This window comes from Panthera pardus, unplaced genomic scaffold (genome assembly GCF_024362965.1).
Source record: "Panthera pardus isolate Hobbes unplaced genomic scaffold, ASM2436296v1 HiC_scaffold_27, whole genome shotgun sequence".
Lineage (NCBI taxonomy): Eukaryota > Metazoa > Chordata > Mammalia > Carnivora > Felidae > Panthera > Panthera pardus.
The window spans coordinates 107,117,966-107,141,615 of record NW_026526843.1 but is presented as its reverse complement, the minus strand read 5'-3'; the positions used below and the strand labels follow the sequence as shown (position 1 = coordinate 107,141,615).

General features: G+C 37.6%; 1 protein-coding gene across 13 annotated transcripts in view; it reads left to right on the top strand.

Annotated features, from left to right (window-relative positions):
• Positions 1-23,650, top strand: part of MBTPS2 (membrane bound transcription factor peptidase, site 2) — a 100,667-nt gene that overhangs the window by 30,850 nt on the left and 46,167 nt on the right. For 9 of the 13 annotated variants that reach the window (XM_019433532.2, XM_019433531.2, XM_053891755.1 and 6 more), the window contains exons 8-12: positions 2,443-2,537; positions 2,901-3,096; positions 5,526-5,601; positions 6,889-7,107; positions 21,990-22,237. In XM_019433532.2, coding sequence (XP_019289077.1) covers positions 2,443-2,537; positions 2,901-3,096; positions 5,526-5,601; positions 6,889-7,107; positions 21,990-22,029 — 626 coding nt within the window. In that variant the 3' untranslated portion in view covers positions 22,030-22,237. Of the gene's footprint in view, positions 1-2,442; positions 2,538-2,900; positions 3,097-5,525; positions 5,602-6,888; positions 9,796-21,989; positions 22,238-23,650 lie in introns of those variants that run through there. The other 4 variants (XM_053891760.1, XM_053891759.1, XM_019433534.2 and 1 more) reach the window with 4 other exon arrangements.

Below are 23,650 nucleotides of genomic sequence, written 5' to 3'. Positions count from 1 at the left end.
TTTGAAACCTGCTTGGCCTGTTTCGGCATTTGTGTTTCCGTACATGCTGCATCAATAGTGATATCAAATTCTTGACTTTAAATTCTGTATTGTATATATTCCTCCAAGAGAAGTTAGTGATCAAGTATCAGATGTAAATTTTCTAGATTTCTAATACAAAGGAAAGTGGCACAGAATATCATATATGTATTCAATGTATACTGAGTTATATACCTTATGTAAGATTGAGAAACTTTTTTCTCAAGGAGCTCACAGTCCAGTCAAAGAAACAGAGCATTTGATAGGGATTAAGGAGTGTACCTGTGATGAGCACCAGGTGATGCATAGAAGTGTTGAATCATGATATTGTATACCTAAAACTAATATTATACTATATGTTAACTAACTGGCATTTAAATTAAAAAAAAAGCAGACCATGCCCACATTATTACAGTACAAGGTTAATTGCAGTACAAGGTTAATTGTAGGTAATGACAGGAATCAGTGGGAATTGTGGGAGTTGGTGGTGGTCAGTCTTCACTGAGAAGATGAGAGCAGGTTTCATAGCATCACCCCTTGAGTTGGGCCTCAACAGTGAGTCTAATTTCAGGAGGCCAAAATGGAAATAAACCTTGGCACCAGAACCTAGAAAGCAGTTAGGGAACTGCTAGTAATTTGGTTCACCAAGATGATAGTATGAGATAAGATGAGAAAAAAAGCAGCAATCTTTCAGTTTTAGGCTATGGAATTTAGACGTTATTTGGGAGTAGTGCAGTCCTTAGAAAGTTTTGATCAGAGGAGTTACATTCTCATAGTTTTACTCAGGAAGATGAATCTGAAGCATTTGGTATGTAGGAAAGGCTTGCGTATGCTAATAGGTGGTAAGCAAACAAGACTTCTTAGGATTCTTCAAATGGGTCAGGTGAGAAGTTAGAGCCTGCACTCAAATGCAAATATATAGGAGAAAAATAATGAGGAGGTAAAAATTGGTAGGACTTGGCAACTGATCAGAGACAACCCTGAAACTGTAGCCTGGATTGGTAAAAAAAAAAAAAAAAAAAAAAAAAAAAAAATCCTAAACAACTTTGTACTTTATACTTTACTCTTAAGGGTGACGGATTATTGATTACAGGCACAGGTTTATCTGTACCATTTGCTACTCACAGTTTGCCTTCATATTTCAAATACAAATCCTCATTTAAAATTTAAATACCTATTCAATTATAAGAAAACAACAGAGAAAGAAAAAAGAAAACAAAACTGCCCACACAGCCAAGCAATGCAGAAGAGAAACTGATTTATCAGTTAGTTTGTTTCACCTGTTTTGTTCTTCATTTTATGTAGACCAAGGAGAGAGAGCCACAGTGGCTGGGGGGGATCCACTCTAACCAATACAAGATGTCTCCCTCAAATAGCCTAGTTTAAAAAAAAAAAAACTGTTTGAAAACCAAACAACGACCGATGACTAAAATACAAAATCCTTGTACAATCATATTGCATATCAACTAACATTTTCCTGCCAGTGCTCTTGAAGACACAATTGTAATAGAAAAGCTTTTTGTGGTACTAGAAAACGTACTTTTTTTGGTAGTTCTCTGGTAACTTTGCTCTTCAATCTGTCTTCCTTAGCACATCTATGGTAGCATACATATAAGATTCTAAGTTTAATTGGTCCCTGCTACACATCAGTTTATGCTTTACAAGTTTGATATGCTGAGTGCAGGAAACCTTCCAAAATAAACACATGGAATCATTTTTATTCCACCTGTATAAGTGATTTAGTTTTCTTATTCTGCCCCAGATACAAGTGAGGGAGTACACCAAAAACCTTTGAAAAATAAATGAATAATGAGAATAAACAGTTACCCTGTTTGCATTGTCTTCCAAAAGTGGTAACTGGATTATTGGTATGCAGGCAAATATGTGCACATCTCTGGGGTCAGATTGGGCTGCCCTGATTTTATGAGGAAAGCCGTAAGGTAAGCAAGGAGGCAGGATAGATATTTGATCTAATGGGGATGTCTTTAGGGATGAGAGTCTTTAAGGCATCCTCTTGCCCACTCTGCTAACACCGCATTGCAGGAACTTTAGTAATACTGGATCAGTAGCATTAGGACAGCTAATAGTGGCTCATTAAATATTTGTGCTTGACTAGCTGGAGTTACTGCAAAACCTACTGAGACCCTGGAACTCTAGCTTTATTAATAGGTAAGTTTATAGGAAGACATAAATCTATGGTAAGTGCTGCTTCTTGATTTCAAACTGGACAAGTCTTTTTGTAATATCGTGTCTCTTTTTGTAACATAAAATCACTGCAGTGAGTAGCCTGTCAGACTGAACTAGGAATCATACAATTGTTTCCAAGTTCACATGCATTTTACTTACTCTTTTTGTGTTGAAAGCAAAATTTTCATTACAAATGTATTTCTATATAACAGATTCTAATTCACTATTTCTCTTTAGCATACAAACGGCTAGATGGTTCGACTGAATGTTGTAACAATCACAGCCTCACAGATGTGTGCTTTTCCTACAGAAATAACTTTAATAAGCGTTTGGTGAGTTGTCCCTGAAGCAATCTTGCTTGTCTGATATAATTTTTATAAAATAAGCATATAGAACTAAAATGTAATCTATGAACACTTTTCCCTTTTGTTTCATATCGTTTTATTAAAATTTCTATATTTCACTTGCCACATTTCATCTGAGAATCTTTAAAAATTTATAGGTATAATATCTTATTTGGCCGAAGTAGAATACTTGAATCTAATTTATAGTAGGTGCACATAAATGGCATTTCTTTTAAATGAACTTTGTTCCTAATATGCTCTGTAACATGAAAGATACTGAGCACTGGAACTTGCTGTTTTTCTTGTTAGTAAATTATTTTGGGTATTGACTAATTAATATTTTACTCATAGCATACATGCCTACCCGCCCGGAAAGCAGTTGAAGCCACACAAGTTTGTAGAACCAATAAAGACTGTAAAAAAAGTTCAAGTTCCAGTTTCTGTATAATACCTTCTTTGGAAACTCATACTCGCTTAATAAAAGTGAAACATCCTCCTCAAATTGATATGTTGTATGTAGGCCATCCACTGCATCTTCATTACACAGGTGGGTACTTATTATGGAAGACCCTCAGAAAATCATTAAGATGTCATATATTCTTCATGGTAGAAACTCAGAACAAATCCTTGCATTAATTTTATTTATTATAAATTTGACTACTTTTTAAAGTCTTCTTAACTTGTTCTTCAGTATTGTATGAAATTTAGGCATTAGGAAAATAATCTGAATTTTATGAAACAAGGTGTAACTGAATCCCATGTCTGCCTATGGAGAGTGACATATTTTCTTCACTACCATTTATGTCCAAGTCACATAGATGATCTCTCAGATGTTCTCTGAGAGTTTATTAAACCTACCCAAGTTCCCAAAACAGTGGCAAGAGCAACATACCCCAGAGAATGCCAGGAGTTATAGTGGTAAGACTATCATTTATGTATAACACATGAATTTTATGTTAATATAATTTTCATGTTTTTTTATGTTTATTTTTTATTTTTGAGAGAGAGCGAGTTGGGTGGGGGGGGAGGCAGAGAGAGAGGGAGACAGAGAATCCCAAGCAGGCTTCCCATTGTCAGCATAGAGCCCCACATGGGGCCCAAACTCACAAACCATGAGATCATGACTGTAGCCATGATAAAGAGTAGGATGCCCAACCACCTGAGCCTCCCAGGTGCCCTAATGTTTATTTATTTTTGAGAGAGAGTGAGAGACAGAGAGGGAGAGAGAGAGAGAGAGAGAGAAAGAGAGAGAAAGTACACATGCAAGCTGGAGAGGGGCAGAGAGAGAAGGAGACAGAGGATCCAAAGCAGGCTCCGTGCTGTCAGTGCAGATCCCAATGTGGGGCTCAAACTCATGAACCATGAGATCATGACCTGAGCCAAAGTCATATGCTTAACTGACTGAGGTACCCAGGTGCCCTTGAATATAATTTTCAGAACTGGGCTGGCATAATTGTTTTAACAGTGGCTACATTATTGGGACTAAATAGATAGCTTCTTCATATTGCTGAAGATCATATAGTCTAATTTTGTTGTACAAGATTTTTTTTAAGTTCCTTTTTTTATAATGGTTTTGTGGAAATATAATTCACATGCCATGTATTTGAGCCTTTTAAAGCATACAATTGAAGGTTTTTTAATATGTTCAGAGTTGTGCAACCATTACCACAATCTAATTCTAGAATATCTTCATCACCCCAAAAAGAAACCGTGTATTCACTATCAGTCACTTCTCATTTCTCCCCACCCCCAGTCCTTGGCAACGACTAATCTACTTTCTGTTTCTATAAGTTTGCCTAGTCTGCACATTTCATATAAGTAGGATATTTTGTGACTGACTTCTTTCACTTAGCGTAATGTCTCCAAGGTTCATCCATGTTGTAGCATGTCTCAGTAGGTCATTCCTTTTTATGGCAAAATAATATTCTGTTTAATGGACATATCACATTCTCTTTATTCATTCATCAGTTGATGGACATGGGGGTTTTATATTACTCTTTAAAAGGCTGTCTCATTGTTTCATAGTCATAGCCTGTAACCTGGGTCATTCTTCTTATTTATCATTCTTCTTATTTATGATAAATAAGACTCTAGAATGCAAGTCACTAAGTGACTCTAGAATGCAAATATTAATTTTTTTAATGTTTTATTTCTTTTTGAGAGAGAGAGACAGAGTAGGAGCAGGGTAGGGGCAGTTAGAGAGGGGACATAGAATCGGAAGCAGGTTCCAGGCTCTGAGCTGTCAGCACAGAGCCCGACTTGGGGCTCAAACCCATGTGCCGTGAGATCATAACCTGAGCCGAAGTCAGACGCTCAACCGACTGAGCCACCCAGGCATCCCTAGAATGCAAATATTAAATATATCCTCAACAAATGGAAAGGAAGTTCCCTTTTAGAATAATTCAGAACTATGTACTATGTAATTCAGAAATATGTACTATATGTTCTACCTAATTACAGAGAAGTTTGTAAATGTTTTGAGCAAAAACAGGATTACGGAATGCACAGAGTGGAAGAGACCAAAAATTTCCCCTAGTCATAATCCTTGTTTTAGTAATGATTTAGTAAGAGAAAACCAAGACCAGAAAGAAGTTAAGTGGCATAATAGTTAGAATAAATGTGATTTTCAGGTTATGCCTCTTTGAAGGATAAGGACTCTTCATAAATTCTGCCATAGTTTTTAAATCAGTCTCTTTATTTGGTAGTCATGCTTGGTATATAGTCAGTTTTATATTATTCTTACCTCCAAATATAAGTACATACTGAGACATGAATTTCTGTACTCCACTATATTTATTAGATGTTCTAGAATAATTGTTTTTATATGTGGGGCATATAGGCTGCCTGCTTATGTTTGGGAAGAGCTTTCTCAACCAGTTTAATGACTAGCCCAATTGTTGACCACATGGAAAAATTTATAATGCTGTTGCTTCTCTATATGAACAATATTCATTATTCCTTGTTTTTCTTTTTCAGTGAGCATCACCAGTTTTATCCCACGCTTCAACTTTCTAAGCATAGATCTGCCTGTGGTTGTGGAGACATTTGTCAAGTATCCTTTCTGGTGTAAAGAATGTTTTTAAAAGGTGTTCCTTGGAATGTGATTAGGCTTACCTTGAATAGAGCATGCATAGACCTTACAAGTGTCCATTGATTGCTAACAACTGAAAAAGAGACTTTAAAGTTGAAAAAGATCAGATTGTATATAGGAAGGAAGAAGTCAGAGGAAAGAGATTGCTCAGGGAAGGAGAAAAGTTAAGATATGGAAGGGAGGGAACCCAGAATGTAATTTGAGAGTTGAATTTACAGATCTAAGACCTTTTAGTAAGTTTATAAAGAATGAAAGCTCAAAATGCCAGTGAGGTGATATACTCTGCCCCTTGTGAACCTGTTACCTTGGACTAAGTGGAAGAATGCATAAGGGAGATCAAACTGGTTTCCACTACTAAAATAGCAATTCAGAGGACAAAATCTCACGTGTTCTTTAGCGTATTATGTTGGAATATAAAACTTGACATTTTTTTAAATTTGTTATGAAGAATTTGCACACTTTGGAAGGGTTCTTTATTTTTGTCATTGTTTTTTCTTTTTTACCCTCTAGATTTTATTACTAAAAATGGATTTTTTTAAATTCCAGTATAGTAAACGTATGATATTATATCAGTTTCAGGTGCACAATACATATTTTTGTCACTTTTAAATCATTTTCATTTCCTTCCTCAATAATTTGCGAAAACATGAAAGGGAAAACAAATGAACAGTTAGTAAAAAATATGTACAATCAAGATAGTACCTTGTAGATTTCAGCTTTGTCTCAGAGATTTATGACATATATAAGCTTTTAGATGGCAGTAAAATACAGTTATATTTGTGTTACAGTTAATATTTCTACTACTTATAGCGTACACTAGTTATAGATAATAGTAAAATAGAGTTGAAGGGGCCAAAATCCTTATGTTCCCTAAGATAAGGTAATACTTTGTAGGGATCAAAAAGTAATTTTTCCCTTATTGCTAATTGCTTCCACACTCCTTTCTCTTGTTGTGTCATTAAAGTATTACAAAGACTCAATCTTCCTTGGAGTTTGTTATAGATTGTCTTAGTTTACAAATGGTTGGCCTTTATTTTTCTAGCCAAGATTTTTGAGCTTTGAAATAATATGAATAATGTATTTTAAATGGTAGAGATCTAAGAAGGAATGTCCTATACTTGTGGGCAGAGATTTAAAGAAAGCAGCTATAATCTCAAATCCAGCCCTAGTAAAACATTCTCTTCTGACTACCAGAAATGTGGTTTCTTCTCAGACCTCACAGTCAGATCCTTAACTGATTTTACCCAGGTACCTGATTTCCCTCTCAGGAGCTCTGGCTATTGTTAATGCAGTGCCCTGCTTTGCTTTGGATGGTCAGTGGATTTTAAACTCTTTCCTAGATGCCACCCTTACCTCAGTGATTGGAGACAATGATGTCAAAGATCTGATAGGATTTTTCATCTTGCTTGGTGGCAGTATACTTTTGGCTGCCAACGTGACCCTGGGACTCTGGATGGTTACAGCACGGTAATATTTGCATTCATCTGGCAGAATGATCCTTGGTATGAAATATAAAGTGTTTCCTTAAAATTACATTTTAACTAACAACTTTAAGCTCCTCGTGTATCAGAATATCCAAACTCTGGGATGGAGGATAAACAGAAGAAATGAAAGGCATAGTCTCTGACTACATTCTGATTCTAAAGATTGAACTTAACAAATTTCAGATGCTTGTGGAACAATTGCTAAACAAGTGAAAATTCATGTTAAACCATTTTGTGCAACTCCGGATCATGTTGCAGTAGTGTAAAGGAGAACAGAATTAGGTGGAATTAATTGGGGCAAACTTTTTGAAAAAACATCATGAATCCAGATTTGAAGAAGACCAGAATCTGGCCAAGTGGAAGGGTGAGCATTTTCTTGGCCTGTATCTCTTGTCCTTTGTCTTGTTTGAAAAGAATTTTAAGATTTAATGGTGTATTATTTTGTACTCTGACAACTGAGGTCTGATTGCAGTTAATAAAATTCTATAAAAGTATCTGCTGACATGAAAGGAGAAATTTTTGTCAAATGATGCCAAATAAGTGAAAAAAGTAGGAAGTAGGGCCTACAATACCATGATGCATGTTTTGCCCCACAGGAATTGTCTCTTTGATGTGTCCCCATGCCCTCATAAAGCAGCACTAGCCTTAACATTTAGAGTGAGCTGCAAGAAGTGTCTTTCACTTGCAGCCTGTGAGCTGAGGAAGTTAAAGTTGAACCTCAGAACTGAGCCTGGTCTTGTAACAGATCACAAGACAAATCTGCTACAGTCCTGGTTACCATTCTCTACAAAGCTTTGAAGCTCGAAACCCTTCCAGGGTAGACATTTTCTCTTGTGCTGCTGGGGTTATCTGGGGCCTAGGTCCCGGGTTCCTGTCTTCAAGAAGCACCTACCTTAAGCTCTCAACCATAGTTTGTCCTCACCAGCAGCTTCCATGTTTCTCTATATTAAGTAATTAAATGCCCAGGCCTTGCTTTCCATCTTTCCTCTAAGCTACCTCTATGGGTCCACGGAAGACTTGGTAGTACAGTGAGAATGGCTACACGGGAGTACAGATGTGGACTTGCCAGAGGCTGGGAACTGACTCTTGAGCCCAAAAGTGCCCTGAGTAGTTCAAGGTCTTTTGCACTGGAGATGCAGCCCTGGAAGATCCAGAAAGTCAACAGGCCACTGTGAAGCTATTGGTCTTCTAAGTGTATGAGCATGCAATTCTTTGATGAAAAATAAGTGCTTCTCTCGTGCACTCAAGAACATTAACACCCATGTACCCAACTTCTTCACTAAGTGAGATATTCCATGGTGTTCACCTTTTTCCCATCATTGAGTTGCTCTTCAGGCACTAAAACTTTTTAATCATTTTTAAGAAACTCTTTAGACTGTATTACAAGTTTGCCTGCCTTCTTAAATAGAAATTATATATGGAGTATGTTAAGATGTTATTAATGACTTGAGGTCATCAGTTATTACCGCTATTAAAACCGTACACATTATTCGTTTATCCCAGAAAAAAAAGCTTTTGTTGTGTTCTTTGGTAGATAGTCATTTGGGATCAAAGACTGTTAGCAGAGTGAGCTCAGACCTGTTTAGGTAGTAGAGCCTGGGAAATGCCATGAAATACTTGTATAATTAATTTGATTACATAAACTAAGCAATTTACTAATCAACATGTATATGTGCAGCTCAGTTTTTTGAAACTGAGAAAAAAATCTTAATAGAGGAAATCCTACCCCTTAACTTCTTTTTCTGGGGAAAAAAATACTAATTTTCTTGTAGAATTTGAACATTGTGGTCTGTTGCTCTCTAGGGTCAGGATTTGGGAACCACCCTTATTAGGATATTGAGCAGATCCATCGCATTTGTATAGAAATGACCTTATCATGCAAGAAAGGAAATGTTATCTGTGTCCAGCTTGACTGTGGGCACTTCTGGAGTAAGGACCATGTCATAATCATCTTTGCATCCCTGGGACAGTGCATGAGACATCATAAATACTTAATAAATGTGGTTGAATGGATGATGAATAGTGTTACTTATGGATTAGAAAAGCATGTTTCTACTTAAGCTACAAATAGTATTATTGAATACTGTATATATATGTTAACATAAAAAATAACTTGGAAGGTCTTTGTGTCCCATAAAGATATTATCATCTTTATGAAAACAATCCATTTTGATTTCTGTAGAGTGATTAGAAAAATGAATTATTTTGAGGATTTGAAGAAAATGTTCTTTCTGTGTTGTCACGTTGTTCAACAGTAAAACTTTATTTTCAGTGTTCCTACTCTACATTGTTTACATTTTCAAGAGGTTTTTTTTTTTTAATCCCCTATAATCTGTATAGAAGGTATATATTTTTTCATCTCAGTTTGAAAAGACATGCAGTTAAACTTGACATTTTGATAATCGCCCTTATAGGTCATGGTCATCTATTCTAACAGCAAATTTCAAACAAGCGCTTCATGGATACATGGCTCTCAGTCATCAGTCTGTCCTATGGTATTTATTGAACATCCACATACTAATTAATGGTGCACAGGTATTTTTTCCTACAGATCTTTCGACTGTGCTGTAATTCATTCTTAGTATTTAACTTGAAGATACCATGGTTCCTGGCATTTGATGTTTAGCAATAAAAGAATAAATGTGTACCAGCATTGTATGTTTTACCATCATCTATGTGTTGTCTTTTTTCAAAAACTTCTATTCTTTTCTGTCAAAATTGTTCCCTTTACATTACAGTATGATCTTTGTTGTTCTTAAATTCTTGATTCTAAAAGCAGCCTTCAGTTTTCACTCAACCAACCTGTATATGAAAGTTGTTGCAGGCCACAGAAAGAAGGCTTTTTTTTTTTTTACATTTATTTATTTTTGAGAGACAGAGCACAAGTGGGGAAGGGCAGAGAGAGAAGGAGACAGAATCTGAAGCAGCCTCCAGGCTCCGAGCTGTCAGCACAGAGCCCGACACGGGGCTTGAACTCACAAACCGTGAGATCTTGACCTGAGCCGGAGTTGGACGCTCAACCAACTGAGCCACTCAGGCACCCCAAGAAGGCTTTTTTAAATAAGATTCCTGTGCTCTCTCTATTGTTTTGGAAATGGCCTGTTTATGGGTGAAGAAAGAGGACTATCATGTTTCCTTTCAATAGTGTCTGACAGAAGTCTTCTCTAAGTTAGTGTATGTTTCTTAGGAATTCGTGGAAAAGTATTTCAACTCTGACATTTGATTGATCTTGACCTTTTGCTCTAGTACTTCCTCCCTTGTCCACAGAGCCAGGCTCTCCCACCCCCTTTCTCTCTCTCTTTCCCTCTGTCTCCCCTTTCCCTCTTTCCCTCCTCCTCTCTCTCTCTCTCTCTCTCTCTCTCTCTCTCTCTCTCTAACTGCCCCCCCACACACATGCACATGTTCTCTTTCGAGATTACTTAAAGGCCAAATACAATAGGATGGAAATTTAGCCCAACTCTTGATTGGCTAGCCTCATTCCACTCCTTTTTGCCTCTGATTTCATTCTATTATAATTAAGAGCCACAAGACTAGATGACTGATTATCTAAACCACTTTTTTTTAGCAGCTTGAGATACAATTAAATACCATAAAATTCACCTGTTTAATGTGTACAATTCACTGTAAACTATTTTTCTTTTAATGACTACTCAAACAATAGTATACATATGCTTTAGTGTAATCTAACATTTTAAGCAAATGAACATGTGATACAAGACTGAGAAGAAAGAAAATGTTTCATTTATTTCACAGCTTTTTGAACTCTGAAGTGGTTTTCAGTACTGGAAGTAGAGTTGAGTCACAAATTATTTTTAAGGTAAAACATGTAGAGGGGTACCTGGCTGGCTTAGTCGGTGGAGGATGTAACTCTTGATCTCGGGTTGTGGGTCATGAGGTCAAGCCCCACGTTGGGTGCAGAGATTACTTAAAAATAAAATCTTTAAAAAAGTAAAAAAGGTAAAGCATGTGGATATATTTTCTTTGAGACAATAAGCCATTTTAATCAGTGTTTTTGCAAGCTACTTTTGCTGTTTAGGCCATAATAATTTGAATAATCCATTGTATATTTTATCAGACTATGGCAAATGAATTCAATGAAAGGAAAGCCTCTATTTCAAAACCTAATGCCACAATAGATTTTACTCAGGGTGGAGGTAGGAAAAAAATGGCTAAAGGAAGTTGCAATTCTAATTACCAAGCAGGTTATATTGTCTAATTTAGTTTTCCATTGAAAAGAGAGAAAAACATCCTTATATCATAGTTTTATTTAGCTAAAGATTGATGGATATTCAATAGTTGTCCCTTCTTATTAACTGACCGTTTATCACAGTTTTCTACTGACATGCTCCTGACACCTGAGAGGAGGGAGAACGCAGAAAGGTCTAAGAGCAGAACCCTGTAACTGTCTGTCTATCCTACAAAATTGAAGTCTTGCTTTATCTTACATTTATGTAAATTTTACACTCCATTCATCAGTATCATAAAGCCAGTTCTCTTAAAGACATGAAGCTCTAAACTGCAAAATAATTAGAATGCTAAGAATATTAAGATTTTTTTCATGTCTAAAACACATTGGTAGAAAGTAGTTTATAATAGCTGGTCTGTAGACTAGTGACAGTCTATGATGGTGTTTTTATCTGTTTGTAGTGAAAGGAGAAAAATTATGTTGTATCTAATCACAAAATAAGGAAAATGTTCTTGTGTTGTTAGAAAGTGCCTGCTGCCCTTTATCAAAGAGCTTTCCTTTATTCAGATTATGGAAACACATACTTAAGTTCACTTAGCACTTCTAGATTGCTCTGCAGAATGTCTCTCTAGAACTGACATTCATCAGCAGGGCATGAGGATTCCATGTTTCCCCATGCCCTTTCCTCCACCTGAATTGTCTGACTTTCATGTTCTCACAAATGTGTTGGGTGCAAAATGTCATTTCCTTTTAATTTGCATTTCTCAGATTAATAAAGTTGCACATCCATATACTTGTTTAGCCATTTAGATTTTTCATTTTGCCAATTGCTTATTGATATCTTTTGCCTAGTTTTCCATTGAGTTTACTAAATTTTTCTTGCTGATCCATAAGAATTTTTTGTATATTCTAGATTAGGGGGTCAACAAACTGCAGCCTGCGAGCCAAATCCTGCTTACCACCTATGTTATAAAGTTTTCTTAGAACACAACCACATTCGTTCATGTTTATATTGTATATGGCTGCTTTCATGCTACAACAGCAGAGTTTAGCAGTTGCAACAAAGACCATATCACCCAGAAATCCTAAAATATTTACTGTCTAACTGTTTACAGAACAACCCATGTTCTAAATATCATCTCTTGGCCATTTTAGATGTTGCAAATAATTTTTCCCAGTCTGTCAGCCACCTATAAATTTTATTTATAAGGTTTTGTTGTTGAACAAGTATCTTTAGTTTGATGTAGTCAAATACATTAATTTTTTGATTCATTATCTGTGTTTTGTGGGTATTACTGAAAAACTGCTGTCCTTCCCAAAGTCACAGTAATATTCTATACAATTTCTTCTATTTGCTTTAGAGTTATACTTTCACAATGAGATCTTTGATTTCTAGAATATATAGTGTAGGGCACCTGGGTGGCTCAGTTGGTTGGGTGACTGACTTCTGCTCAGACCATGATCTCGCAGTTTGTGAGTTCGAGCCCCGCGTCAGGCTCTGTGCTGATTGCTCAGAGCCTGGAGCCTACTTCAGATTCTACCTCTCTCTATCCCTCCCCTGCTCATGCTCTGTGTCTCTCTGTCTCTCAATAATAAATAAATGTTAAAAAAAAAATTTTAGAATATATGGTGTGAGGTAGGAAATCCAGGTTTACTTTCCTATATAGCATGAACTATTTTATAAAATAGCTGTAACAGTATTTTCTATAAGATTGTTAAAGAAGTGTACATGAAGTTCTTAATATGGTACCTGGCATGCTCAAGATATTATGTACTTACATTACTTATTTTCAGAATGCAGAATTATGACATAAATTTGCCCTCATATCCCCATCCATACTGGTGTTCGATCCTGCCTCCTGGTATGCCTTCTTGGCTTCCACTGCCTTCAGACTAGCTCTGGTTGTCCAGAGTGTCTTCCAAGACTTGACCCTTTTTAGTATTTCTTCCTCCAATCAAAATAAACCAAAACTCATCATATTTAAGATGTTGGCTAAAGATTTTGCTCACTGAAACTATTCAAAATAACCTGCGTTTGTGGGTATGTTCATTGATAGTAACTTAGGCATTTAAATCTGATCTTACCCAAACAATATCTTAACTGAGAAGGAGGCACTGTGACAAGCCATTATGAGAGAATTTGAGGTAGAATGGACTTTGAGGACTACATCAGACAATAGAAAACTATCCCCTGCATAGTTTGGGATATTGCATTTCAGAATAAGCTGTTTTTTTAATGTTCATTTTGTTTTGCATTAGTTAGAAAAGAGGCTAAACTTTCTTTTTTAATGTGTGTTGTTTTGTAGATTTTTCTTATCCACATCCTTTGTCCGTATTTTCCTGCAGTGATCATCACCTTCTTATCACTTCTCATTACTACAGACTCATATTTGTTCTGAGGCTTTGCAAACATATCTGACCATACCTCAGCTTCTTTTCCAGGTTCCTGACTTTAATACTTTATTCCTATTTATTGTTTTCTTCCCTTTCAATTTGTTTCCATCCTTTAATGGCGTCTAACTTTTATCCTAGGCTGTATGTATCACCAGAAATCTACAACGGGAGGTAGCACTTTGCAATTTACAGATTGTCTATGTCTCTACTCCAGGGCACCCCCTTTTCTGTTATGGAAATACCTGGGGGAAACAAGTTGGTAATCGGGAGTTTGCTTGGAGAGTATAGAATTGGAGCAGGAGAGAGCTAATGTGATTTCCTTGGCCTTTATAGAAAAATAATTTTCTTACTAAAAAAAGAAAGGGGGGGGTGCGCCTGGGTGGCTCAGTCGGTTAAGCATCCGACTTCAGCTCAGGTCATAATCTCATGCTCTGTGAGTTCAAGCCCCGCATTGGGCTCTGTACTGACAGCTCAGAGCCTGGAGCCTGCTTCAGATTCTGTGTCTCCCCGTCTCTCTGCCCCTCCCCTGCTCATGCTCTGTCTCTCTCTGTCTCAAAAATAAATAAAAACATTAAAAAAAAAATTTTTAATAAAAATTAAAAAAATAAAATAATAAAGAAAGGGGCACCTGGGTGGCTCAGTCGTTTGAGCATCTGACTATGGCTTAGGTTGTGATTTCACGGTTCATGGGTTTGAGCCCCATGTTGGACTTGATGCTGACAGTGCAGAGCCTGCTTCAGAGTCTCTGTCTCCCTCCCTCTCTCTGCCCCTCCCCAGCTTGCATTCTCTAAGATTAAAAAAAAAGATACACATTTATTATATAAAACATGTTAAATGAAAGTAATTTGTAATTGAAAAAAATAGGATTATATTATACATTAACTGGTAAACTGCTTTTTAAACTTGATGTAAGCATTTTTCAATGTTATTAATATTCTAGTGTCATTGAAATGGATATATAATATTGCAGCATTGACTATGCCGTAATTTTCTCTTTTCTCACAACCCTGAGATAAAGAGTCATGCTATACCAACTGAGCCAGCCAGGAACCCCTGAATGTGCCATAATTAACCGACCCCTATTATTTCCAATGTTGCAATGTTATAAACAAAGCTGTGAGGAATATCCTTATAACTAAATCTTTTGGCATATCCAAGATTTTTTGGGTAATTCTAGAAACTCTTAAGAAAATCTTAAAGGAAAAATTACTATCTTTCAAATGTGAACATTTTATATATACATACTGCCTTGTTGCATTTACATTTTTTCCTCTTAATTGGATATGTGAAAATGGCATCTCATTTTAATTTGCATTTCTTTGATTAGAAAAAAGGTTAAACATTTTAAAATGTATTTATTGGTCATTGTATTGTTTTTGTTTATCCCCATCTTTTGCCCATTTTTCATGGAAGTGATTATTGTCTTACTGCTTTTCATCATAAGCTCCATTCTATTATTTGATTTCTTACATGTGAATAAATTAAAACCTCATTTAATGGGGCGCCTGGGTGGCTCAGTCATTTAAGCTTCTGACTTTGTTTCAGGTCGTGATCTCGCAGTTTGTGAGTTTGAGCCCCGCATCAGGCTCCACGCTGACAGTGTGGAGCCTGCTTGGAGTGCTCTCTCTCCCTCTCTCTCTGCTCCTCCACTACTTGCATGCTCGCTCTCTCTTTCTCAAAATTAATTAATTAATTGATTAAAAACCTCATTTAAGGGGTGCCTGGGTAGCTTAGTCAGTTGAGCATCTGACTATGGCTCAGGTCATGATCTCATGGTTCATGAGTTCGAGCCTCACATCGGGCTCTGTGCTGACAGCTCGGAGCCTGGAGCCTGCTTCCAACTCTGTCTGCCTCTCTCTCTGCCCCTTCCCTGCTCATGCTCTGTCTCTATCTCTCAAAAATAAATAAACATTAAAAAATTAAAAAAAAAAAAGAAAAAAACCTCATTTAAGTCTAATGCTAATGTTTATTTTTATGTTTTTATATACCATGATCTCTCAAGCTTTGCCTTATGTTTTCCACCTTTGGTGAAATGTTTTCAAATGCTTCTAAAGATTTTATAAATATTCACAAATATTTTATGATAGTTTTATGATTTTGGTTTTTCAAACATTGTCATCTTTAATTTACATGCACTCTGTCTTGATGTTGGTGCCGAATAGGGATAGAACCTTGTGTTTTGTTATCCCCAAATGTTTAGCCAGTCATCCATCTCAAAGGAGATTTTTTTCTTTTTAATGTTTTGTTTATTTTTGAGAGAGCACGAGTCGGGAGGAGGCAGAGACAGAGAGGGACAGAGAATCTGAAGCGGGCTCCATGCTGACAGCAGCAAGCCCAATGTGGGGCTTGAACCCATGAACCAAACCATGAGATCATGACCTGAGCCGAAATCGGAGGCTCAACCCACTGAGCCACCCAGGTGCCCCTCAAAGGAGATGGTTAGTCTTAGGAGATTTTTTTTTTTTTAGAGAGATAGAACGAGCAGGAGAGAGGCGGGGGGGGGGGGGAAGAGAGAGAGAGAGAGAGAGAGAGAGAGAGAGAGAGAGAGAGAGAATCCAAAGCAGGCTCCAAGCTCAATGCAGAGCCCGATGTGGTGCTCAAACTCAAGAGCCATGAGATCATGGCCTGAGCTGAAGTCAGATGCTTTACCGACTGAGCCACCCAGGTGCCCCAGGCAATCTTAAGAGATATTTCATGCCAAGAGGAAGAGACATAAATTTATATCCTTTGGAGAGAAAAGATACAATAAGTGAAATTATCTCTCACTTGATAAATCATTCTTATTTGTATAGGATGCAACTATTATTTACTTTTTCAATTTAGTAATACAGGGAATTGAGAATATATCTCATACTTTAGTTGAAAAGAGTCCTTAAAACATTTTTTCCCCTAAGGTGTTTTTATTTTTATTGAAATTGTGTTTCTCATTCCTAAGCAGTATAGATTAGCATCTGGAGATTATCCTTAATATATATCATTATCTAAAGATACTGTTTTCATCAACTTCTTAATGAAAATACTTTTTTGCTTCTTGGATGTTCAAATTTAAAATTTTCTCTCTGTAGGTTATTTAATATTAGTCTTTAAAGGCTAAAAAAACTACCTTTGGAATAGACATCCTGATTTTAAAGTAAGTATCTTATCTTCATCTGTTTTAATTATATAATGATTAAGTTTGGAACACTGCATTAATCATAATTTAAAATCATGAAGATAAGAGGTAATGAGGATACTCTGAATTTGTATTTTGTTTCTTGTAAAATTTAAACAAGTGTGCTTTTTTCCACATTTAAAATGTTTTTCTTCTGAGATCACTGTAGTTGGTTTTTAAATTTGCTAGATCTTAGAATATGACTCTTATAAATATGCTACTCTAAGAGATGCTTATTGAATTAGAAAGTTTCCATTTTTCTTGCTTATCCCCATTCTATAGTCACTAGAACTGATACATATATTCTTTCATTCATTTAAGAAATATTTATTGCTCACTTACTGTGTTCTTGGCACTATTCTGGGCTCTGGGGATACAGCAATAAACAAGACAATTTTTCTTTTTTGTATTTTGTAAGGAAAAATACCATTTGTTTAAAAAAAAATAAATAAATATAGGGACGCCTTGGTGGCTCAGTCGGTTAAGCGTCCGACTTCGGCTCAGGTCATGATCTCACAGTTTGTGAGTTCGAGCCCCGCATCATGCTCTGTGCTGACAGCTCACAGCTTGGAGCCTGCTTCAGATTCTGTGTCTCCCTCTCTCCCTGCTCCTCCCCCTCTCACACTCTGTCCCTGTCTCTCTCTTTCAAAAATAAACTAACATTAAAATAAAACAATAAATATAAAATATATGCTAATCACTACTAAGTGTTTCAAGCATGGGGTAGCAAGAGATTAAGCTAAGAAAGTTATCAGAAGCCAAGTCTTAGAAATATGTTATGGACTTTAGCCTAATTGCAAATGGGGAGTCATTGAAAGTTTCAAGTAAGAGAGGGCCATAATCAGATTTGCATTTCAGTGGATCACCTTGACTGAGGATAAAGCATAGATTGGTGGGAGGCAAGTCTGGTGGCAATGAAATTGGTTAGGAGACTATTTTAGTCATTTAGGCAAGTGCTGATGATCTTGGCAGTAGAGGTTTGAAAAAGAGAAGAGGACAAACTCAAAAATAGGATCCACTGTATTTGATGGTTTCATGTAGTTTAGGTTCAGGAAGGAGTCAAGAAGACTTCCAGTTTCTGGCTTGGACTATTAAATGATGGCAGTGCCATTAACAGCCAGGGAACAGCAGAAAAGGAGCAGTTCACTTTGGAACTTTTGAGTTTGACTGCCTGGGAGAACTTCAAGTGGATTCTTGGATACTGTCAAGAACTCAGTAGAAATTAGTTGGAGACATCATGTATGAGCTGATGCACTCCATATATGTAATCCAACCTATGGGAATGGATAGTCTGGGGAGAAGATAGAAGAATGAAAAGGAAAAAGGAGGTATGCTGGAATAGAGCTCTCAGGAACACCGGCATTTAGGTTTAAAAAGGTACAAGGAAGAGGAAACAATGAACTTTAGAAAATTAGGAAGAAAACCACAAATGAGAGTTTGGTATTAGAGAAACAAAAGGGAAGAGAATATATCAAGAACATGTCAATAATATGAGATGTTACTGAGAGAGGCTGCCAAATGTCCTTGGGCTTTAGCAGGAGTTTATAGGCAATCTTGAGAGAGCAGCCCCAGTGCATCAGGGAAAGCTGAGCCAGGTTGCAGTGGGTGGAGGAATGGTGGGGTTGGGGGTGGGGGTTGGGGGAAGTGGCTGCAGGGAGAGACTGCAAATGCAGAAAATGCAGTCAAGAAGTTTCATTTGGAAGGCGTGGGAAGAAAGCTCATGGGACTCGGTGAAGGATGTAGAGGAAAGCATCGTTGTTGTCATTGTTTTAGCAGTGGGAAAATCATTGGTATGTTTTTGGTGCTGATGGGAAGAACCCATCAGGAGATGGCATCTAGAGCACAAGTAGAGTAGTAAGTAGTCTTCAGCAAGAGGGATGCCCTTTCTAAGAGGGGGGAAGAGGAAACACAGATGCAGATACAGTTATCTTGAATCCTAAGTGTCTAGAACAGTGCTTGGAAGAGAGTAGACACTCCAGAAATCTTTGTGGAGTAAGGTGGAGTCCTCACATAGCTGCAAGGAACAATGGAGCCAACCTCACTTCTAGGTAAGACATACTGGCAGAGGCACTTGAACAGGTAGGTACAGAGTGCTCAGCTCTGGGATAATAGCATTGAATTTCCTGATTTGAGAATGTTGTGTGTTTACCTAAGTTCTCAGGAAACACAGGGCTGAAGTATAGAATTTTAAAGGGTCCAGAATAAAGCACTGGGGCTAAAAAATGATTTTGAGCTGAAGGCATTTGAGTTCCTAAAATGCCTTACCTGCCTAAAAGCAAAGCTTCCCAAAGGAATTCAATTGTCATCAGCCTCCTCCTCAGAAGTACCCCTAATCTTCTCAAGCAGACATTGACACAAAACTATCACATCTTCCACCAGTTTTTCTGAGGGCCTATTCATCTCTCCAAAAAGTCATTTGTTTTTTCATAAGTGCCCTTCCTTGTCCTTCTAAGAAGTCATTTATTCTGCCAGAAGTGACCCTCTGTCCATACTCATCCCCTATTTGATGGCAGATAAGCCCCACATTCTAACTACCTTGAATCGCAATTCTTTGTGAACTCCTGTGCACATGTGTAAATAAATCTCTTTTTTCTCTTGCTCATCTGTCTTTTGTCAGTTTCATTTGCAGGCATCAAATCATTAACCTTAGAGGGTAGGAGGAGGGGTGCCTGGGTGGCTCAGTCAGTTAAGCATCAACCTCTTGAGGTTCAGCATCAATCTCTTGGTTTCTGCTCAGGTCACAATCACGGTTCTTGAGTTTGAGCCCCGCCCTGGGCTCTGTGCTGACAGTGCGAAGCCAGCTTGGGATTCCCTTTCTCTCCCCCTTGCACATTCTCTCTTTCAAAATAGATACACAAACATTTTTTAAAAGGGGGTAGAAGGAAAAGTTTTTTTTTCTCTCTGATAGATTAAAGTGGCATGATGTTTTAAACTTCCTCTCAGATGGTTCACAGAGAGAGATAGCAAAGCCAGTATGGCAAAATATTAGAAATTGTTGAATCTGGATAAAGGGCATGAGGGAGTAATTTGTACTCTTTTTTTTTTCCTTTGTACTCTTCCTGAAACTTGCTTGAAATTGTTTCAAAATAAAAAAAAATTATTTTAAAAAAGAAGCAGCTTCTGCATTTATTATCATCTCTACTTTTTCATTTTCTATTTTATTCTATTTCCAATTTCAACACTTTTTATTTTCCAACATAACTATGAATGGGAATAAGGAACTTGAGAGAGAGAGCTGCTTTTTGGGTTCAGGCAAATTATATCTCTATGTCTCAATTTCTTTTTGAGAATAATACCTTCAAAACTATGCTATGTTAACTGAAATAATCACACAGCAATCACACAGTAAATGTTGTTCCTTCCCTTTCCAGGACCAATTCAAATCACATTGCCCTTATGAAACCTTCCCTCATCACCTCCATGACAAAACTTACTTTGTATTGCACCATACATTTAACTAAGTGGCTTTTTCATACATTACATCTTTCAGTTCTCCCAATAACCTTACAATCATTTTCTTTGCCTTATAGATTAAGACATTTAATGGCCTTAAATGACTTGGCTAGGGTCAAACAGTCAGTCAGTAAAAATGCAAGGATGAGAACCAGGTTCTTTTCATCCTAACTCTTGCGTTCTTTGTTTTACCGTAATTTGACATTTTTCTTCAAGTGTTTTTTTTTTAATTATAGTAAAATATACCATAATTTACATGACATAAAATTTGCCATTTTAACCATTTTAATTGTACAGCATTAAGTACATTCATATTGTCATGCACATTATCAGTACTGTTCATCTACAGAACTCTTCATCTTGCAGAACTGAAGCTCCATCCCCATTAAGCAGTAATGCCCATTCCCCCCTGTGCCCCAGCCCCTGCAAACCATCATTTTACTTTGTGTCTCTAGGAGTTTGACTATTCTAGGTACCTCATATAAGTGGAATCATATTTGTCCTTTTGTGACTGTCTTATTTAACTTAGGCTAATGTCCTCAAGGTTTATCTATATTGTAGCCTATGTTCTTCCCAAGTTTTATAAAACTCTGTGCTCCTGGCATTCACCTGTGACTTAATGTGCCCTATTTCATTTCCCAGTTTATAAACTCCTTGAGGACTGTAACTCTGCTTACTCTTGGCATGGCCACCCTCATAGTGCCTAGTTCATAACAGTAGTCACTGAGCTCTCTTGACTGGACGGCTACCGGCCACTCTAAAGTAGAAAGTGATCCTCTTCTTATATTGTCCATTCCAATTTCATGCCTCCTCTCAACTGCTGGAGACAAGGAAATGGATGAGCATAATTGTTCTATTATTGCAGTGGAAGGGCAGATATAACACCAGAAGTTTCCCTGGGTTGGAAGGATGGCAGAAACATGAGTTTTTGTCATGTACAGTTAGCTCCCTGCTCACTGTAAAAATCACATATGCAATATTCTTTCAAAGAGGAAGGGGGTGGGGTGCCTGGGTGACTCAGTCCGTTAAGCATCCAACTTCGGCTCAAGTCATGATCTCATGGTTCGTGAGTTTGAGCCCTGCATCAGGCTCTGTGCTGCCAGCTCAGAGCCTGGAGCCTGCTTCAGATTCTGTGTCTCCCTCTCTCTCTGCCCCTCCTCCACTCGCGCTCTGCCTCTTTCTATCTCTCAAAAATAAATAAAAATGTTTAAAAAAATATTTAAAAAATAAAAGTAAAAAAGAAAGAAATCTTTTAGTATTATGAGGTAAGTGAGAGTTTCGTAATGTTTTTTTCCTCCCCTGAGAAAAATAAAAGTGACTCATCGCATTATGGTAAGAATGAACTCTTTGGATGATTGATCATCCATTCTTGATGTTATCCGAGGGTGAAGTCGCATTTGACTTGTCATGCTAATTATTACATAGTTCCTATAAACATTAAAGGACAAAACAAGGAGAAATGGAATAAGAAATATTTTGAGTCCAGGTTTTAGCTCTGCCACCTACTAGTGACTTTCAGAAGGGGAAGACTTTGCAATCCCTTCTCACTAGCACACCCGTGCTTCCACCTCTGTGGAGCGGCAGAACTTCAAGGGCAAACATGGCTTCAGAGCCCAAGAGAGAATGTAATGTGGTCAGGAGAAGCCCCAAGAAACTCAAAGACCTTCATCTTATCTGACAGGAGATGCTGCTGGACCACATGCCACCAGTCCCACTCCTGAAGCAGAATGTTCAAGGAGTGTGTCCGAAAAGCAGAGGCTGGCTGCTCCAAGGAAGAAAGGCTATGCTTCAACCAGCCTCGCTCTACTTGAAGAAAGGGCTCTCCCAGAAGAGAGGCAACCTGAAGGATTCACCCAAGTGTTTCTGAGCCAGGACCTCTAGCACACTTTGGACAGTGGTGGCATAAAATAATTGGAGGCAACCTGAAAAGTAAAGTTGTTGAATATACTAAATGACTTCCCTCTGTGTGTCTACAAAAGCCCCAGTAGCACATTTTTCAAATACGCAAGCTCTGAGGAGAATAGGCAACATACAGAATTTTAAAGGACCTCCCTTACTAAAGGGAAATCAAGCAGGCTTTTATTTTAGCAACCTACTTATAACCTTAATCTACTTGTGGTTGTTTTATGTAGTATAAAATATTTGTCATACTGGATTGGGTTTATTAAATCTCATTTTTTTTTTCATTTTTCATTCTCAAATCAAAATGGGAAATGTAGAGAAGAGGGAGCTATTTAGAATGCTCAAAGGGGCTCCTGGGTGGCTGAGTTGGTTCAGCCTCCAGCACTTGATTTCGGCTCAGGTCATGATCTCACTGTTCGTGAGTTCAAGCCTGGCAACGGGTTCTGCGCTGACAGCATGGAGCCTGCTTGGGATTCTCCGTCTCCCTCTTTCTCTCTCTGCCCCTCACGCACATGCACACTTGCTTGCTCTCTCTCAAAAATAAAACTTAAAAAAAAATAAAGCTAGAATGCTCGTAGAACTTTGATAACATCACAGGTTTTTATTTTTTATTTTTTTATATATAATTTATTGTCAAATTGGTTTTCATACAACACCCAGTGCTCATCCCAACAGGTGCCATCCTCAATGCCCATCACCCACTTTCCCCTCTCCCCCACCCCTCATCCACCCTCAGTTTGTTCTTAGTATTTAAGAGTCTCTTATGGTTTGCCTCCTTCCCTCTCTGTAACTCTTTTTCCCCCTTCCCCTCCCCCCTGGTCTTCTGTTAAGTTTCTCAGGATCCACATATGAGACATCACAGGTTTTGAGACTGAGGAACATTCTCCCAAAATATCAATTGGCACACACTTTTGGTGGCCTACTAAAAAGCCATTCCTCTCTTTTACCTGCCGGCAAGGTCTGTCTTCTATAATAGAGGCTAAAAATGCCAGATACTCCCTCTCCCACCCTCTTTGCAGGTAATGCTGGCCATGTGGCCGAGGTTTGGTCAGTGAGCCTTTCAGCAGCACTCTCTCTAGATGCTTCTGGAAAGATTTTCCATCCTGATGAAAACAAGATATTCAAGTAGAGCTTTCTTTCACACCTCTTCCTTCCTGTCATTTCATAGGCTATTGGAGCAGTGAACACCATATTGCAGCCAGCCTTTCAGCAGCACTCTCTCTAGATGCTTCTAGAAAGATTTTCCATCCTGATGAAAACAAGATATTCAAGTAGAGCTTTCTTTCACACCTCTTCCTTCCTGTCATTTCATAGGCTATTGGAGCAGTGAACACCATATTGCAGCCAGCCTTTCAGCAGCACTCTCTCTAGATGCTTCTAGAAAGATTTTCCATCCTGATGAAAGCAAGATATTAAAATAGAGCTTTCTTTCACACCTCT